A 17,882-nucleotide genomic window follows, 5' to 3' on the forward strand; every position below is an offset into this window, starting at 1 on the left:
TATATCAACAGAGCAATAAACTATGGCAATGAATATTGGACAATGGGCAGTGAAGTGCCAGCTAGAACAAAAACAGAGTGTGGCAAAGACAAGAATTCAGAGGTGGATGGGAGAACACACAGTGTAAGATTAAGAATAATTGTATTCAAGATAAAGTTAGGGTTGAACTACAGGAGACAAGATGATGGAAACTTGTGTAAGGAGGTTTTGCCATATGATAAGAAAACAGAGATGCTCCAGTGAGAAAAATAGGCCAAATGGAAGATATCCAATGAATGGTAGAGGAGAACTTATGAAAATATTACGAAAAACAATTAAAATATACCACTATAAATGATTTTACAGGAATTTTGATATTTTATAATGTCCAATGGTATCAACTTGATCCAAGTAGCTAACCAACTAGCAGGAAAGTCTTGATATGTTGACATAACCAGTTATCAATCATGTCAAATAGCAGCAATAAAGCACCAAAGGGGGCTGGAGTGAAAGTCCTCCACTCATTTCATAAATGTGATCTAGAAGACTTTAGTTGTCCCACCTCGCCACCTACCCTCTTGTTATGGTAGTGGAGTGAGTTCTCCAAGAGTCAACATACATTTCACTACCTATTGCGAATTGAAATGCATCTCATAATTCTCAACCCTGGAAATTTGGATTGATTTTCCCAACAAACTCACCTAGAAATACCACATTCCCTAAATCACCTTTAAAACTCACCTGGAAGCACCATATTAGGTATATTGCTGTTTTAGATGTTCAAAAATAAAATAGTCTGTTTCAGGCTAATAGAAGACAGACTACCAACAAGGATGAATCTGCATAGGAGACATGTGCAACTGCAGGATCTGCGATGTCCTTTCTGCAGAGAAGCTTTTTTTTTTTTTTGGTCAGCAAAAATAATATATATTGATATATGAAGAAGTACCAGAGGTACTATAGATACAAGAGTATGTAAGTAAGGCTAGTAAATCCTCATATCAGGCTGAATACAGACTGATAGGAGATTACTAGCCTACTAGAAAGCGACTGAAATTACAGAACCACAGCTGGTGTCTCCCTACTTTACAAAAAACCAGCTGGAAGATTGCTAGACCAAAAGTTGAAATGTATTGTAAAGTTTTCCTCCATTGCTCTGAACCATGTCCATGCCAAAAATAGTGCATCTTCCAGCAACTTACTGCCATTGAATGGAGCATTCATAAAAATAACCTTATTCCTATGCTGCCAAATGGACCAATTTAGAGCAACCCATCAACACTTCCATCTATTGTATTTCTTCCCACCATTCATCCCATTGTTGTGCTGCAAAAAGTGGTGCCTAGGATTTATAGGGTATGCCCCCGAAGTTCCTATCCATGATAGGGATTCCCACCAAAGATGCTGTGTTTTGCTGCAGTCAAAAAAGAGATGAGATGCAGTTTCCTCCTTAATACTGCAGAAAGGACAGAGGCTGTCACTTATATCTATTTGCCTTCTCCGCAGATTAGACTTAGTCGGCAATCGATCTCGAATTAAACTCCAAGCAAAGATTGAAGCTTTAGTTGGTATCTTCAGCTTCCATAAGTCCTTGAATATATCATCCATGCTTCCCTCATCTGAGTTCCCTTGCAGCAATCTGTAGGCACTCCTAGAAGAATAATAACCATTGGACTCAGGTTTCCATATCCAGCTGTCTGCTTCATGTTGCTGGAGTGTGGTGTGAGATATGTCTTCTAAGAAACCAACAGCCGAGGCTACCTCGGTGTCAAATAGGGGCCTTCTCCACGAAAGGTTCCATTCCCAGGCTGAATCTGTGAAGCTCCCCATTTGCAGAATTAACTTTTGTTGCTGGCGGGAAATCTGATATAGCCTGGGATATTTCAGCATTAGTGGTTGACCAATGCCAGTCCAGCAGTCCTCCCATAAACGGATTTTGTCCCACACCCCACCCTCCATATTGTTCCCTCTTGAAGTATATTATTGAACTGTTGGTCATGGGTCACCACCAGCAAATCCTGCCACCACACTGACTCGTTGCTGACTCTTTTAGCATCCACCAATGATCTCCATCCACCATACTTAGAAGCAAGTATTCTGGCCCACAGCTCCTTGTGTTGGTGAAACAAATCCCATCTCCACTTTCCAAGAAGAGCTTTGTTGAAGGTCCTTATGTCTTTTATGCCCAGGCCCCCATTTTGTTTTGGGAGGCAAACAGTTTCCCATTTAACCCAAGCTATTTTCTTTTGCTCCGATCCTCCTCCCCATAAAAACCTGCGTTGGATTCCAATGAGTTTATCCGCTACTTTTCCGGGCAACCTGAAAAAAGAGAGAAAATAAATGGGGATCGATGATAGGGTAGACTGAATTAGGGTCACTCTCCCCCCAAAGGATAGATGGCGTTGTTTCCATCTAGCTAACTTCCTCTCGCACTTCCTAACTATCGGATCCCACAGCTCACTCCGCCTTGGGTTTGCCCCAATGGGGATGCCCAAATATTTAAAAGGCAAGGGGAGAATTCTGCAGTTCAACAGTTCAGCAGCCTCTCTCGTCCATTGTTCAGATTTTCCCACTGCACCAAAACAGCTTTTCGCGAAATTGATTTTAAGACCAGACGCCAATTCGAATCCCCTCAGAATGGATTTGATGGTGATGACATTTTGCAGAGATGCCTCACCAAAAAATATGGTATCATCAGCATATTGAAGAATGCTGACTGGGACGCTGTCTTTCCCTACTAGAAATTCAGAGAAATGATTCTTATTGATTGCTTCTCTCATAAGTCCAGTTAGACCTTCCACTGCGATATTAAACAACAAAGGAGCTAGTGGATCGCCTTGTTGAAGACCTCTTTGCGGAGTAAATTCAGAGGTAGGACTTCCGTTTACCAAAACCGAAATTGAAGCAGATTTGAGACAGCCATGAATCCATTGGATCCACTTGTTGCAGAAACCCATTCTGCGCAGCATATATAGTAGGTAATCCCACGAAACGGAATCATAAGCCCTTTCGAAATCAACTTTGAACACCAAACACGGTTTGTGGCCCCTTTTTGCTTCCTCTACCACTTCATTAACAGTAATCACACTATGGAGCATCTGCCTACCCTGTGTGAAAGCAGATTGTCTTTCATCTATGATGCTTGGCAGTACTTTCTTCAGCCTATTTGACAGCAGCTTAGACACAATCTTAGACACAGCCAATAAGAGAGATAGGTCTAAAATCATTTAAGCTCTGAGGCTCGGGCACCTTAGGGACTAGGGAAATAAAAGAGGCATTACTTCCCTTTGGGAAGACCCCGTTTGCATGGAATTCATCGAGGAAGCGGAGAAAGTCCGGTTTCAAAAGTTGCCAGAAATGCTTGATAAATTTGAAATTAAGTCCATCCGGGCCTGGACTTTTCTCACATCCACAGTCCCAAACCGCCCTCCTTATTTCTTCCTCCTTGAAACTTTCCACCAGTAGCTGACATTCCTGTTGTCCGACAGTGTTAGAGCTGATCCCATTCAGTTGTGGTCTGCACTGGAGGGGGTCTTGGAATCTCTGCTGAAAGAACCTATAAATCTCCTCTTTCACTCTAGCTGGTTCATCAACCCAGGAGCCATCAATAGTCAACCGTTGACAGCATTGTGTCTACGGTTAGAGTTAATCACCAAGTGGAAGTACCGGGAATTACAATCCCCCTCTCTGATCCATTTTGACCTTGCTTTCTGCCTCACTAGTGATTCATATGATTGTGCTGCTGCCCAAAGGTCCTGTTGCAGCTGTTTCCTTCGCATATTCTCTTGGTCAGTTAATTGCCTATCAGCAATATCACTTTCCAGCTTATTCAATTCGAGCTCTAGGTTCTGGACCTTCTTAAATGTGTCGCCGAACTGATCCTTGTTCCAGGATTTCAGCCTTACTTTAAGCCGCTTGATCTTTTCTTTTAGAACATAACCTCCCCACCCCCCTAGATGCATCTGTGACCAGCAATCATGAACTATTTTCGAGAATGACTAGTCCTTGAGCCAGCAATCAAGAACACGGAAGGGTTTGGGTCCCCAATCCACACATTTGGAGGTGAACAGAACAGGGCAGTGATCAGAGAAGTTCCTATCCAGAATAAATTGTGTGCTTGCTGGCCATTTGGAAAACCACTCAGCTGATACGAATGTTCTGTCCAATTTACTCCTGGCAACACCATTTGGTCTAAACCAGGTGTATTCTCCCCACACATGGTGGCTCTTCGACTTCAAGATCCGCTATCCAGTCATTTAACTCGCTGATAAGTCTATCATCCACCCCTCTCAGAGAAAGGCCCACCCTCTCTGAAGGGTTTCTAACACTGTTAAAGTCACCCATCAGACACCATAAGACATTTGGGCGCAGTATTTTTTGCTGCCTAAGGGATTCCCCCAGAGATGCCTTTTGTTTTGAGAATCACAGGGAGCATAGACATTTATTATACACACGTTCTGGGCTTCGCTGAGCCATGTGCCTTCCAACATAATGAATCCCCTACCTGTTACTTTTCTTTCTACTTTAAATCTTTTGTCAGACCATATACATAATAAGCCCCCTGCAGTATTTTCTGCAGGATGCAATTCCCAGTTTACATCATCATCTCCCCATAGAGCTTGACAAAGTGGTTTGTCGATTCGATCTCTCTTCGTCTCCTGAAGACACAATAGGTCTAGATTGTGTTTCCTCACCAGCCTCCTGATTGCACTCCATTTAACACCCTTCCCGAGTCCTCTTACATTGAATGAGAGAATATTCATGAGGCAAGTATCCTATTATCCAACTTCTTTGCCTCTTTCTTGTCTCTGTTCTCCATGGCCCAGAAACTTTCAATGATGCTGTCATGATTCAGGTCGCAGGTCATCCCCAATTTCTTTACCGTGCTCCAATGGTGTTCAGCTTCCTGAAGGTGATCCGAGATAGGGACAAGGAAGTATCTGATGCTACTTTAGGTTGCTGGGTTACTGTAGTTGTGCAATTTGATAGGCCCAGGTTCGTAGGTCCAGTATCAGCAGCGTGAGGAGCCAAGGTACTCGTGTCATTATCTTCCGCTAGATTCCGGTCCACACTATTTAGAAACATTTTCTTTTTGCACCACCTGCCTCTAGAGTACACCTTCCATGTTCCAGGGGTTTCAGACGTCTTTTTAGTTGGGCTAGGGCAGAATTGTGATATATCAGCATTAGTTTCAATGATATTAGATAAGCCCACATTCAAAGGCCCAATATCAACATCACGTGATGCGGGGGAGACGTTGCATTCGTCAAGGCCAACTTGCTCTCCTCGGGTGACACTTGTATTGCACAAGTCATAGGGTGTTGCCAGCTGTGGCCCTCTGAAGTCTCTCTCATCTATTGCCTGCCCCCTTCCTAAATAGTCAACTTTATCCAAATGGTGAGGACCTTCTGCCTTGTTCTACTCCTCCCTCGTCCCGACATCTGACTTCCTGACCCCTCTGGCTATTTCCTTTTTCTCACAATCCTCCGCTATCTCCACAATGCGGCTTGCCTCTGAAAACTTTCCATTTAGAGCTCCCGATACTGACGCGCCTTGATGGTTGGCAGCGCAGCAAGTTCCAGGGTTATTATCCACTGGTTCATCAGCAGGATTCTGACCGTTGGGGGTTTGTCCACCGGATAAAAGTGGTTTACCCCTAACCTCTCTCACAGCGGCAAAGCTTCCGTCAACCCCTGGTGGTTCTTTATTGGTTTCCGACGCTCCCTCATCGTTCAGGTTAGTGCCGTCAGTGTCACCGACGAACGAGGATATCTCCTCCGATGAGCCGAAACTGCTACGACCAGAGCAGGAACACTTTCTAGAGTTATGCGTTGCTTCTTCAACTATGTGGACCTGGTATACCTCCCCGCCGATATGCAGGTTCACCGTGTGCTGAAGTGCGGGCCTCCATGGGGTCCTGATGAGCACCCTCGCCCGATCCAGCCGTCGGAGCTCCTCCACATCGTCATCCACCTCCACTAGGTCACCTATCGCAGCTACGATCTTGCGAATATTTGCAATGTCCCACACGACTAAAGGGATCCCCCAGCAGAGGGCCCAAATTAATCTGTTGCCCGTTCTGATATTGGGATTCCATTTCTCCAGAGAATAAAATGGCGTCGTTCCACGCTGGGATTCTTCATTGACCATTTCTTCTGCCTTGGTATCTGAAAGTCCAAGGAGTAGGGTCATATCGTCCCCTAAGTACTTGGGTGCTATTTCTGCTCCTAGTTCCCAAGATAGCTCGTCCTCAACTTTGTCGAAGCTGGACATATTCTTTAATCACCCCACCCACGCCTCGGAGAACCACGGTTTAATTCCATCCAGGGTGTCGATGTAAACTGATGATTGAGACCAATCTTGTCCGGAGCTTGCCTTATCTACGTTTCGCGTTTGCTTTGGAAGTCTTGTATCTCTGCGCAGGACAGTTGCGTACGACGGCACTAGGGCCCTTTGCTGAAAAAGTGGTGGTTGAGGTGGTATCAGGCGTTGGCTGCCACCCTCCCCCTGGAGATTGGACTCTGTTTTTCTAGGCACCGGTCTCCCCATTTCTCTTGCATATTTCGGGACATTCACGTATATCTTCAAACCTCCCACTACGAGGTTATCTAGCTGCCTCTCTAGTGCACGAACATCGGAAACCCCCTTGAACCTCACGAATCCATACCTTCTGCCCATTTTGTTTCTCTTCTTAGAAATAAAGAGCTCCCTAACATCCCCCCATTTTTTGAAGTGAAACCAGAGATCCTTCTCCATAACATCCTCAGGAAACCTCGTGAAGTAAAAAGTTGAAACGTCTGTTCTCTCCCTCCAAGTAGTGCGTGCATGGTGGAAATGTTGCACAGGCTTGGTGCCGGCGTAGCTTCGCCTAGGATCCTCACTACCCCGCTCCTACCGTCTCGCTTTTTTGGACACAACTCGTACCCACTCACCATCACTCTCTCTCGCCCCATGTCTCTCTCTCGCCATCTCTCTCCCTCTCTCTCTCACCATCTCTCACCATCACTGTTCTAGCCACATATTCTGCAGAGAAGCTGTAGAGGAGGCATCTCATTTGTTCTTCCATTGCATCTTCATCCAACCAATCTGGTGGGAATCGATGTCTTGGTTGAATTTACAAACTGCCTTTCCTCTTGGGCCTAAACAAAATTTTCTACAGCATATCTTCATCCAGGTAGAAGGTTTGAGGATTAAGAGATGGAGATACTGGTGGATGGCGGTAACTTGGGCTATTTAGAAAATCAGAAACAGAGTTCTATTTTCAAATGCAGAATTTGATGCTAACAAATTGTTTGATGAAGTTGTTTTCTGGACTTGGACTTGGCTTAGACATTTTGAGAAACATTTCTCAACTCATCTAAACCAATGGGCAAGCAATATTAGTCAGGGTTTTCTCATGTAATGGGTGTTACAATTAGAACAAAAGACATGTTCTCCTAATATCTAGAATACCTTAGTTTCGGTGTCTAGATATCAGGATGTATATCCCTATGTACTAGTACCTCTGGTACTTTTGATCATTTATATATATAATATATTTAGTTTTGCTGATCAAAAAAAAAAACAAAGGCTTTGTTCTTCTTCAACTTACCCAGCACTCTCTTCAAGGTTTGTGTTGAGTCTTCCTCAAGCATGTAGAGCCAACCAACATGTTTGCACCATTTAGAGTTTTTCCTCTTCTGTTTGGCAGATAACAAGCCTCATCTTTGACCACCCTTCCACCATGGTAGTAAGTATCACTAGTATCGCAATACGATTCATACGATATGATGCAATTCGGAGGTCCAGCGATGCAAATCGGATGGCGTATTTTTCTTGTAGCTGAATCGCACGAGAATAGCTGGAATCACGATTTCTGTTTGAATCGCAACATTCTAGAACAATTTGGGTCAAATTACAAAAAATCGCAGCCAATTGCGAGTTTCGCAGCCGCTCCTCTGTTTGGGCTGTCGACGGACAAGGCCTTGTGACCTTCACCAACACCAGCGACAACTCCTGCAGTCTCCATCTTGCCGCCGCTGACCTTTCACTCGTCCATCTGCGTTGTCTTCCTCCTCCATAGGGGCTGCGTAAACTAACAGTGCTGTTTATAGGTCAAGTCTTAGGGTTCCATTTCAGGATACCCCCCCCCCCCTCCTGTATGTTTCGATGGATTGGGCCTCAATTTGAGTTCAATAGCTTTCTTTTTCTTATGTAAAATTGAGTGTAATCAACTAAAGAATACTAAGACATTTTGTAAATACATTATTTAGCTAATATTTAGTTACAAAAAAAAAAGACTAATATTTAGTTACAAAAATACATTATTTCGTAATCAATTGGATATAAATACTAAGGCTAGCTTTATTCTCCTATAAAATTATTTACCTGATATGGAATCATTCTATAACATGATATAATCAACTAAAGAATACTAATACTACTAACAATAAATATAATATTATTAAAAATATAAAAAAAATTAAAGTATAATGTATAGCAGTAATATAATAATCTAAATAAAGCAGAATATATGATATAATAGTCCCCTGTTCATGTTTCTTTGTTGCTGGCCAGTAGTCTGTCTTTGTTGTTTGCTACTGGTGGTCCCCTTTTCTGTTTGTATCTTTATTAATATAGGTCACTTTGATAGATGTTTAACTGCAAAATGGATTACTATGTCGTTTTTCATGTTTCTTTATGTTCAAATGCTCCTACAATGCTTATATGTATATATATAAATGAGTGTGTGTGTGTTTTTATCATGAATCTTACGATTCACGATTTGATTCAGAAGCTTTCCTTTACATGATTTGTATCCCGATTCAACTACCATGCCTTCCACTATTTTTGTACTAGCCAACCTCTGCTATACACTGGCAACACAACTATATGAAGTATGAACACTGGCCCCTTCTCAGGGTGTTTTTAAATTAGTACCAGCCACAATTCCACCAGACTCCTTCCACACCCCTACATGCATCAGATACTCCACTCTGTCCAATTAAAACATTTATTTTTTTCCACACCACCAAAACATGACAGACACAACTTAGACACATGGCCAAGACCAAAATATGGTCTGACAAAGAACACAGCTCATATAAAAATTTCAAATCATAATATTTTTAAATGAATTTCAGAAAAGTCAACTTAATATAAAAAGAATAACTAAGTAATTTATATTACATGTATATAATATATAATTATATATGTGCTGAAAAATAAAGAACACAACCTAAAATTAAAAATATTATATTCGGATTAACCAATAGGTCCAATCCAAAACAGTAAAATAACAGTCAATTACTATGTCTAAAACAGCAAAATAATAGCCAATCCACAAGAAGAGGCTAATGGTGGCTTAATAGGCTGAGAGGTTGGCTGAACAGGTGGAGGTGGCTGGCCAGATGAAGCCATTGTAGCAAAAGTTCAGAAGAAAAAAGAAAGCTAAACAGAAAACAGAGAAGAAAGACGGGTGGGTACAGGCCTCGCAGGAAGCACCAACAGAAAGGATGCTCGAAGGGTCACCCGATTGAGTTAGGGTTAAGAGTGGGAGAATGATTTCCATATAGGGGGTTAACCTATTGCATAAGTGCGCATCATATAAGCAATAGTGTATTAGTTTCTACAATGAAAGAGGAAATCGGGTTAGATTGTTTTCATACAAGCTATAAGCTATTTTCGTAAGCTATCTTGGAGAGCTTATTGAAATAAGCTGAAAACAGCTTATGGATATATCGTAAGTTATTTTCATAAGCTCTCCTAAACACTAGCACAAGCTCTTCCATTTTTTATCGGGTTAACCACATTTATAACAAGCTCAATTCATGACATATGCTCAAGCTTGAGGGAGTGTTTAGATTTATATATTATTCTTTTATTTATGATTAGATAGAAATTTGTGATTTAGTCCTTATTACTCATTATCAGATTAATACAATGTAATCAATACTGATCCTATTTGCTCATTATAAATAGAGGCTTAGTGTGGTCATCCAAGACACACAACATTACAACAGTTAAACCACTGTTATAATAAGGAAACATGGTAACCTATCCTAAGAGATAATGAGGAAATAAGGAAAGCAATTCTAAAGGATAAAGGATAATCCAAAAGTCAAAAATATGGTTAAGACAATATTGGATATTCCTGACATTCTAACAAACTGATTAAAAAAAATTGCTATTATGTTTTGCACTTCAAGTGGTAACAGAATTAGCAACCAACTACAACAAAAGGCTGTCATTTAACTAAATATTAACAGAGGTAAAGAAGTTTCTAAATGTGGCGTCACTGCATCACAGATGCAGAATACAGGCTATAACATATTGGAATATTTTTTGTTTTGTAAAAAAACAAAGTACTTACATTTTAAAATCATGCTTCTTATTTTGCAAAGCATAACATGTCATTTTCATAAGGTGAATATTTTTTTTTTTTTATCAGCAAACATAATATTATATATTAATTGAGTACCAGAGGTACTGAAAATACAAATAGCAATCCAGATTTGGTCCCAAGACATTTGGTTTTCTTTGAACCAATCTGAAATATCATTTAGGTTATATAGAAATCTGCACTAATATTCTATCCTATTCTATTTAGGAACCCTGCTCTAATGTTGGAAGACCAGTAATTATAGTGAGTATTAAAATCCTTCTCCAAATTTGTGAGCCACGTCCATAGTAAGAAAATTGCATCATCTAGGATTCCGTTGGCATTGAATGAGCCATTTGAGAAGATAATATTATTCCTGTGCTTCCAAATGGTCCATGTCAGTGTCATCCACCACCATTTCCATCTACTAGACCACATTCCCTCTGCCACTCCATAAATGTGTTGGAGAAAGTGGTGCCTTGGATGATTTGGAAAGGCACCCGACAAGTTCACCCAAGATAAGGATTCCCACCATATTGGAATGATCTTGCTGCACAAGAATAGGTGACCTGCGCTCTCCTCCTCAACTCCGCAGAATGGGCATCCTGAATCTCCAAGCTGAATTTGTCGCCTCGGCAAGTTTACTCTAGTTGGTAGTCTATCTCTGATTACCCTCCATGCAAATATAACAATTTTAGACGGAAGCTTAATCTTCCACAGCTCCTCAAATGCTCCATCTTGTTGCTGTTCATCTATTTCCCCCCAAAACACATAGTAGGCAGATTTGGCCGTGTACTGCCCACTCAGGTCTGCCTTCCACACCCACTTATCACCTTTCTGAGGCTGGATTGGGTGGTGTGCAACATCCGATAAGAATGACACTGCCAAATCTACTTCGCTATCAAACAGTGGTCTTCTCCACCTAAAATCCCATTCCCAACCTGCATCTTTGAAGGCCCCCCATATGCTGTATACTTTGGTGTTGCTGAGTAGAAATGCTATACAACCTAGGGAATCTTGCAAGTAACGACTCCTCTCCCCCCATCCATACGTCCTCCCAGAATTTAAACTTATCCCCACATCCAACCCTCCATGCTGTTGTATTCTTCATTATCGCTCCATGTTACGAATGATTAAGCACGAGCTTTAGATCCCTCCACCATACCGATTCACCCTTCCCTCTAGTTATTTTGCTTAAACCCCTCCAACCCACATACTTCGATTCTAGTACCCTAGCCCACAGCTCCCCTTGGCTGTGAAACAAGTTCCATTTCCACTTACCCAGCAATGATAGATTGAATGAGTTAATGTCTTTGACTCCTAGTCCCCCATCTTCCTTTGGCAAGCATACAGTTTCCCATTTGACCCAAGCTATTTTGTTTTGCTCCTGATCCCCTCCCCACAAAAACCTTCTTTGAATCCTGACTAACTTGTCCACCACCTTATTAGGTACCCTGAAAAAAGAGAAAAAATAAATAGGAATGGACGTTAGCACTGACTTTAGGAGAGTCACTCTCCCCCGAAAAGACAAGTGTGTCTTTGCTTCCATTTCGCTAACTTTCTCTCACACTTAGATATGATAGGGACCCATGTCTGATATGATCTCGGATTTGCTCCAATAGGAACACCAAGGTATGTGAAAGGGAACATCAACAGGCTACAATTGAGGTAATCAGCTGCCTCATTTTTCCATAAATCCGACACCCCAAAAGCACCAAAGCCACTCTTAGCAAAGTTAATTTTGAGGCCCGACACCAGTTCGAAAGCCCTCAACATTGCTTTGATAGCTCTCACATTATCCATTGATGTCCCTCCAAAGAAGATTGTGTCATCCACATACTGGAGCAGACTAACTTCCACCTTGTTTTTACCACATAAGAAACCCCTGAACAACCCCTTCTGGAGCGCTTGTGACATAATGCCATTGAGTGCCTCTGCCACTATATTAAAGAGGAGAGGTGATAATGGGTCTCCTTGTTTGAGCCCTCTCTGAGGCGTGAATTGTGCTAAAGGGCTACCATTCACCAGGACTGAAACAAATGCTGATTTTAGGCACCCCTCCACCCACTGGATCCATTTGGAGCAGAAACTCATTCTTTTCAACATATAAATCAGGAATCCCCAGCACACAGAATCATACGCCTTCTCATAATCCACTTTGAACACCAAGCACGGTTTTTGGCACCTTTTGGCTTCGTCAACGACCTCATTTGCAATCATCACGCTATGTAACATGTATCTGCCTTCTAAAAATGCTGATTGCCTTTCATGTATGAGAAAAGGCATAACCTTCTTCAATCTATTCGCCAGTATCTTCGCAACTATCTTATATGTGCACCCTATCAATGAGATAGGTCTGTAGTCGCTCAGTATTTGAGGGTCCAGTACCTTGGGTATCAAGGCTACGAAAGATGCACTTGAGCCCTTTGGAAAAATTCCATTGACATAGAATTCATCCAAGAAGCGTAGGACATCGGGCTTGATGATATGCCAGAATTTTTTTTTTTTGCACGGCAAATATCAATATATATGAAATTCAGTACTAGGTGTACTGAAAATACAATGATAAAAACAAGGCATATACAGTCTAAACCCCACTAGGAGGAATCAATAGACAGGCCACAATACAATACAAACCCAGCCCCTCTAGGAAAAAGCATCCTTCAAATTAGTTGACCAGAAATTAAAATGCAGTTGGGAGCCCTTCTCCACACACTTAAGCCAGGACCAAGTGTGGAATAAGGCGTCATCCATGACCTTTTCAGGATTAAAAGGCTGGTTATTGAAAACCATGCCATTTTTGTGATGCCAAATGGCAAGGACAGAGCTATCCGCAGGAATTCCCATCTCTTGATTGTACAACTTTGCCTATTCCACTGAGAGAATTGCAAAAAGTGATTCTTTGGGTCTATGGGGAGAGGACCCACTCTATTAACCCATCTCATTGGCTCCCACCAAAGACTCCTAGTCTTGGAGCAGTTGAACATAAGATGATTGACAGATTCTTCTTCATGCTCACATAGAGGGCAGCTGTATGAAGGCAATGTCACTTGCCTCCTTCTGAGATTATCCCTAGTAGGGAGCCTGTTCTTGAATAGTCTCCAAGAAAAAGCACTCGCTCTTGGGGGAATTTTCAGTCTCCACATAATCTTGGAGGCCCTGTCTTCATTAGCATTATTATGAGCCTCCTGCAACACTTTGTAGGCAAACTTTGTTGAAAATAGACCATTAGGGTCAGGCTTCCACCAAAGGAAATCCCTGCTGGATTGATGGATGTGGCCAGACTCAATCTCAGCTAGGAGAGCAGCTACCATGTCAATTTCATGATCAAAAAAATTCCTTCTCCATGTTAGCTTCCATTCCCATCTGTCCTCCACGAAATCCGCCATAGAATTGATTGAAGAGGTCTGCTGTTTGCTTATTAAATATAGATTAGGATATTTTGCTTGGAGATTATAATTGTCCCCCAGCCACTTATCCTTCCAGAAACTGATTTTGGAGCCACATCCCACCCTCCACTTTAGGTTATCAAGAAAGCAATTGTTGTGCTGCTGCTGAAAGATAGCCTTTAGGTCCTGCCACCATTGGGAAGAGAATTTACTCTTTCCACTAGAGATCAGCTCCTTCCACCCACCATATTTGGAGAGTAAAATTCTAGTCCAAGGTTGGTTGTGATTATTAGCCAGCTCCCACCCCCATTTGCCAAGTAGAGCCTCATTAAATTTAGATAAATCTTTAATCCCTAGGCCCCCTTTGTTCTTAGGAAGGCAAACTGTGTCCCACTTCACCCAAGGAATCTTACTAGCCTCTTGATGACCTCCCCGAAGGAAATTTCTCTGGATGGAAACAATCTTGTGCACCACTTTTTTGGGAATCTTAAAGAAAGATAGTAAATAGATAGGTAAGGCTGATAAGACTGAATTAATGAGAGTGATTCTGCCCCCCATAGATAAACTTCTTTGCTTCCATTTTGCAAGTTTGGCTTGAAACTTCCTTATAATAGGCTGCCACACAATCCAGCTCTTAGAAGAACACCCCTATTGAAATTCCAAGATAAGAAAAAGGAAAATCCATATTACTGCAGTTGAGGAATTGAGCTGCATCCCTGCACCAACTTCCAGATTTACCCAGACAACCAAAGTGGCTTTTAGAATAGTTTAACTTGAGGCCAGAAGCCTTTTCAAAGCACCTCAGAATACATTTTAGAGTTCTAACATTATGCTGAGTGGCATCTCCAAAAAACAGAATATCATCAGCATATTGGAGGATGTTCACTTCCTCTTTTAAAGATCCCACTTGGTAGCTTCTGAAAAGATTCTTGGACACAGCTGACTTCATCAAACCTGTGAGACCTTCCCCTACAATATTGAAGAGAAGAGGTGCAAGGGGATCACCTTGCCTTAGACCTCTCTTAGGAGCAAATTCCTTAGAAGGGCTTCCATTAATTAAAATGGATATGGTTGCAGTGGACAGACAACCATTAATCCATTTCCTCCTCCTTTCACAAAAGCCCATCCTCATGAGCATGTAGTCATGGATTGTTTGATGAATTTGAAGGTTAATCCATCTGGTCCCGGACTCTTATCACTCCCACAATCCCATACAGCCCTTTTTACCTCCTCCTGAAAACGCCCCACCAACGTCTCATTTTGGTGACTATCGATGGTCTGGAAGCATAATCCATCAAAAGTAGGTCTCTCAATCACATTCTCTTGAAACCGTTGCTCAAAGAACACCTTAACTGCCTCTTTGACTATTGCCGGCTCCTCCGACCAGGCCCCATCAATCAACAACCCTTTCAGGCAATTATTTCTTCTACTAGCATTGAATAAGGTGAATATATAAATCTTGACTCTCAATCCAGATCTTATCATATAGCTTATATTTAATTTAGTTTGACATTTGACTTGCACTCACACATACACACATAATGTCATATCCCAATATCCTATATTTGAGTGTTGCCTGTGTCTATGGGTGCATGCATCTGTCCATGTCTTTGTCCATTGCTCCATGCTCCATAGCCATAGCTTCTTGTTTAGTTCTACATGCAACTTCATCTAGTATTTCGCATAGCAGCCTTTGTTTTGATGGTAGCTTTTTTTCAACCACTGTTTCAAAGTTTCACATTGCCACATCCTGTGTTTCCCAGTTATTTTAGTCTTGACGGCGTGTTCATTCTAAACTTTTAGTGAACAACTCTCAGGCTTTCAGTAACCCATCTTCAATGGCGTGGCCAATCTGTAACCCACTATACCGTTATAACATTATTGGTGCCCACCACCCCACAACCCTTTAAAGAATTTGTGATCACCATGGTTGCAGAGCAATTTGTGATTGAGTAAACCAGCAAATCCTAGACTTGTTTAAGAAACATCATAAATAACTTGATCTATTGAATATCACGGTTCACTCAATTAAGCAAATATCATAAATAACTCGGAACAAGCTGCCTTACAATCAGATCATTGGGTCAAATCCGGGAAACAGCCTCTCCTCCACTTACATGGGTAAGACTGTAGTGTGTACATCTACCCTACTCAGATCCTACTAGGTGAGAGTCTAATGCACTAGGACACACATTTGAATATCACATTCACTTGCCAATTTACATGGCTGTGAACATCAAAATACAGAATGCACAGGAGCAAAGGAGGGATAATGCAGACATTGACAAGCTGAATAACAGAAGGCTTTTGACTGCCTTAGAAGAGTTTTTTCAAATACAACCTCTTACAAGTGAAGCTGCCCCTGGCTCATTACCCCAACAAAAAAAAATGCAATGAATATTTTGCTTTTGATCAAAAAGACAAGGAGAGAATGAGAGAGAGAGAGACAGAGAGAGAGTTTATAAAATAAAGCAGCCCAATGCACAACAACAAGGATAAGATATCCTCGAAACATAAGAGCCAAAATATAACCAAGGAACATGAAAAAGAAAATAGAAGCAAAGCTTCCCTACATTAGAGTATTGTGTGTGTGTGTTATTTGTCAGCTAAGGCAGAAAGCCTCAAGAAGCTTTCCTTCAGTTAGTTTAGTCAGATAAACAAAATAGAAGTTGATTATTGTAGTAAGCTTGCGCTGTACGCTACTAGAGCTGGTATATAACCTGACTGTACTATCGGACCGTACGATGTAAGATCATCCTTAAAGAATAGAAACAGAATTCATCTCTATCTCTCCCTCTCTCTCCACTTAATCTTCTCTAGAGTTCTACTACCCTATCACTCTGCATAAAAACAGCAATCAGTAACTTTGCATTCAACTTTTGCAAGAACACTTTAGGGATCTTTCAAAATTTCACACAAGCACCATCAAAAACTATGTAACTGTCAATTGGCTGTTTTCTGCACTTTCCCAGCTAATATTCAGGAAGATGCATCACAGTTTTAAATTTGCAAGCAACATCTGACAGACAGTATCGATGCAGAAGACAAAAAGTAATTCGCCAAACCCACAATTTCTTATATTTTTTAAATGGAAATGGTTCATAGAATAATAATATCAAGAGGATGCTGATCACTTGTTTTTTAATTGTGAACTGACCAGTGGACTATGGTGGGAATCAATGAGATGGAATCGGATGGTGGGACCACTTGCAGCTTCCCCAGCATCTCACTTTGCTCAATTCTGCGATGGCTTCGGTGATAGGAAGAATCATAATCGATGGTGTGGATGGTGGATTGCACTAACTAGCTCAATTTTGCAGCATAGGAATTTACTGTTATTCCAAGGCAATCGATTTGATGCATCCAAAGTAATGGAAGATGCCTTATTCTTATTATGGTCATGGTTAAAGACCAGAGATAAAAAGTTCTGTTCTTCTTTCAATCACTGGTCTTCCAACCTTGTGGAATACTTTGGCTAAATTGGATTACACATATCTAGCATATGTGGTGGGGTCAATGTTGTTTTTTCCTATCTTGTACTGGAGGGTAGTGTAATAGTGTAATAGTGTAATACTTGTATGGCACCTATGTATTGTCTGCAGCAGTACCTCTGGTGCTGCTATAGCTCTGATTAATAATATACTATATTTTCTGCCTTCCAAAAAAAAATATCAAAACAAGATTACAGAAAAATTCTTAGAAACACACAAAGTTAACTTCTCCAAATGACACTAATATTGTATAAGCTGCTTCAGCATTTATGAATAGCAACTAACCTGCAAACCATACTGTTCAGCATGATATTTGTTATCCCCCTCAAGACTTTCAACTTCAACATACTTATCAAAGGAAGCATAAACATCACGACAACCTTTGACATCAAGCTGAAGATCTAACATGCATATGCAAAAACTAAATTAGAATTACATAACAAAGAAGAACTAAACATATAATTGAATTCAAAATGCATAAGGAAGTACCATAAAATGACTCCTTTCTAGTTGATTTGTAGTCTACATTGATGCATTCAATGTAATTCATATGGTGTCCTTCAAATAACTTTTGTATAGTTCCCTCAACAACAGTTTCCTGAAGAAAAATAACATACAACAACCATTTGGTATGATCACTCATCAAGAAGAATCATGAACAAA

General features: G+C 41.1%; 1 protein-coding gene across 2 annotated transcripts in view; it reads right to left on the minus strand.

The window, feature by feature from the left end:
* Positions 1-17,882, minus strand: part of LOC100810922 (ubiquitin C-terminal hydrolase 12) — a 45,137-nt gene that overhangs the window by 24,633 nt on the left and 2,622 nt on the right. For both annotated transcript variants that reach the window (XM_003555518.5, XM_006605568.4), the window contains exons 7-8: positions 17,709-17,817; positions 17,505-17,620 (exon numbers count right to left, since the gene is read on the minus strand). In XM_003555518.5, coding sequence (XP_003555566.1) covers positions 17,505-17,620; positions 17,709-17,817 — 225 coding nt within the window. The remainder of the gene's footprint in view (positions 1-17,504; positions 17,621-17,708; positions 17,818-17,882) is intronic.

This window comes from Glycine max, chromosome 20 (genome assembly GCF_000004515.6).
Source record: "Glycine max cultivar Williams 82 chromosome 20, Glycine_max_v4.0, whole genome shotgun sequence".
Classification (NCBI taxonomy): domain Eukaryota; kingdom Viridiplantae; phylum Streptophyta; class Magnoliopsida; order Fabales; family Fabaceae; genus Glycine; species Glycine max.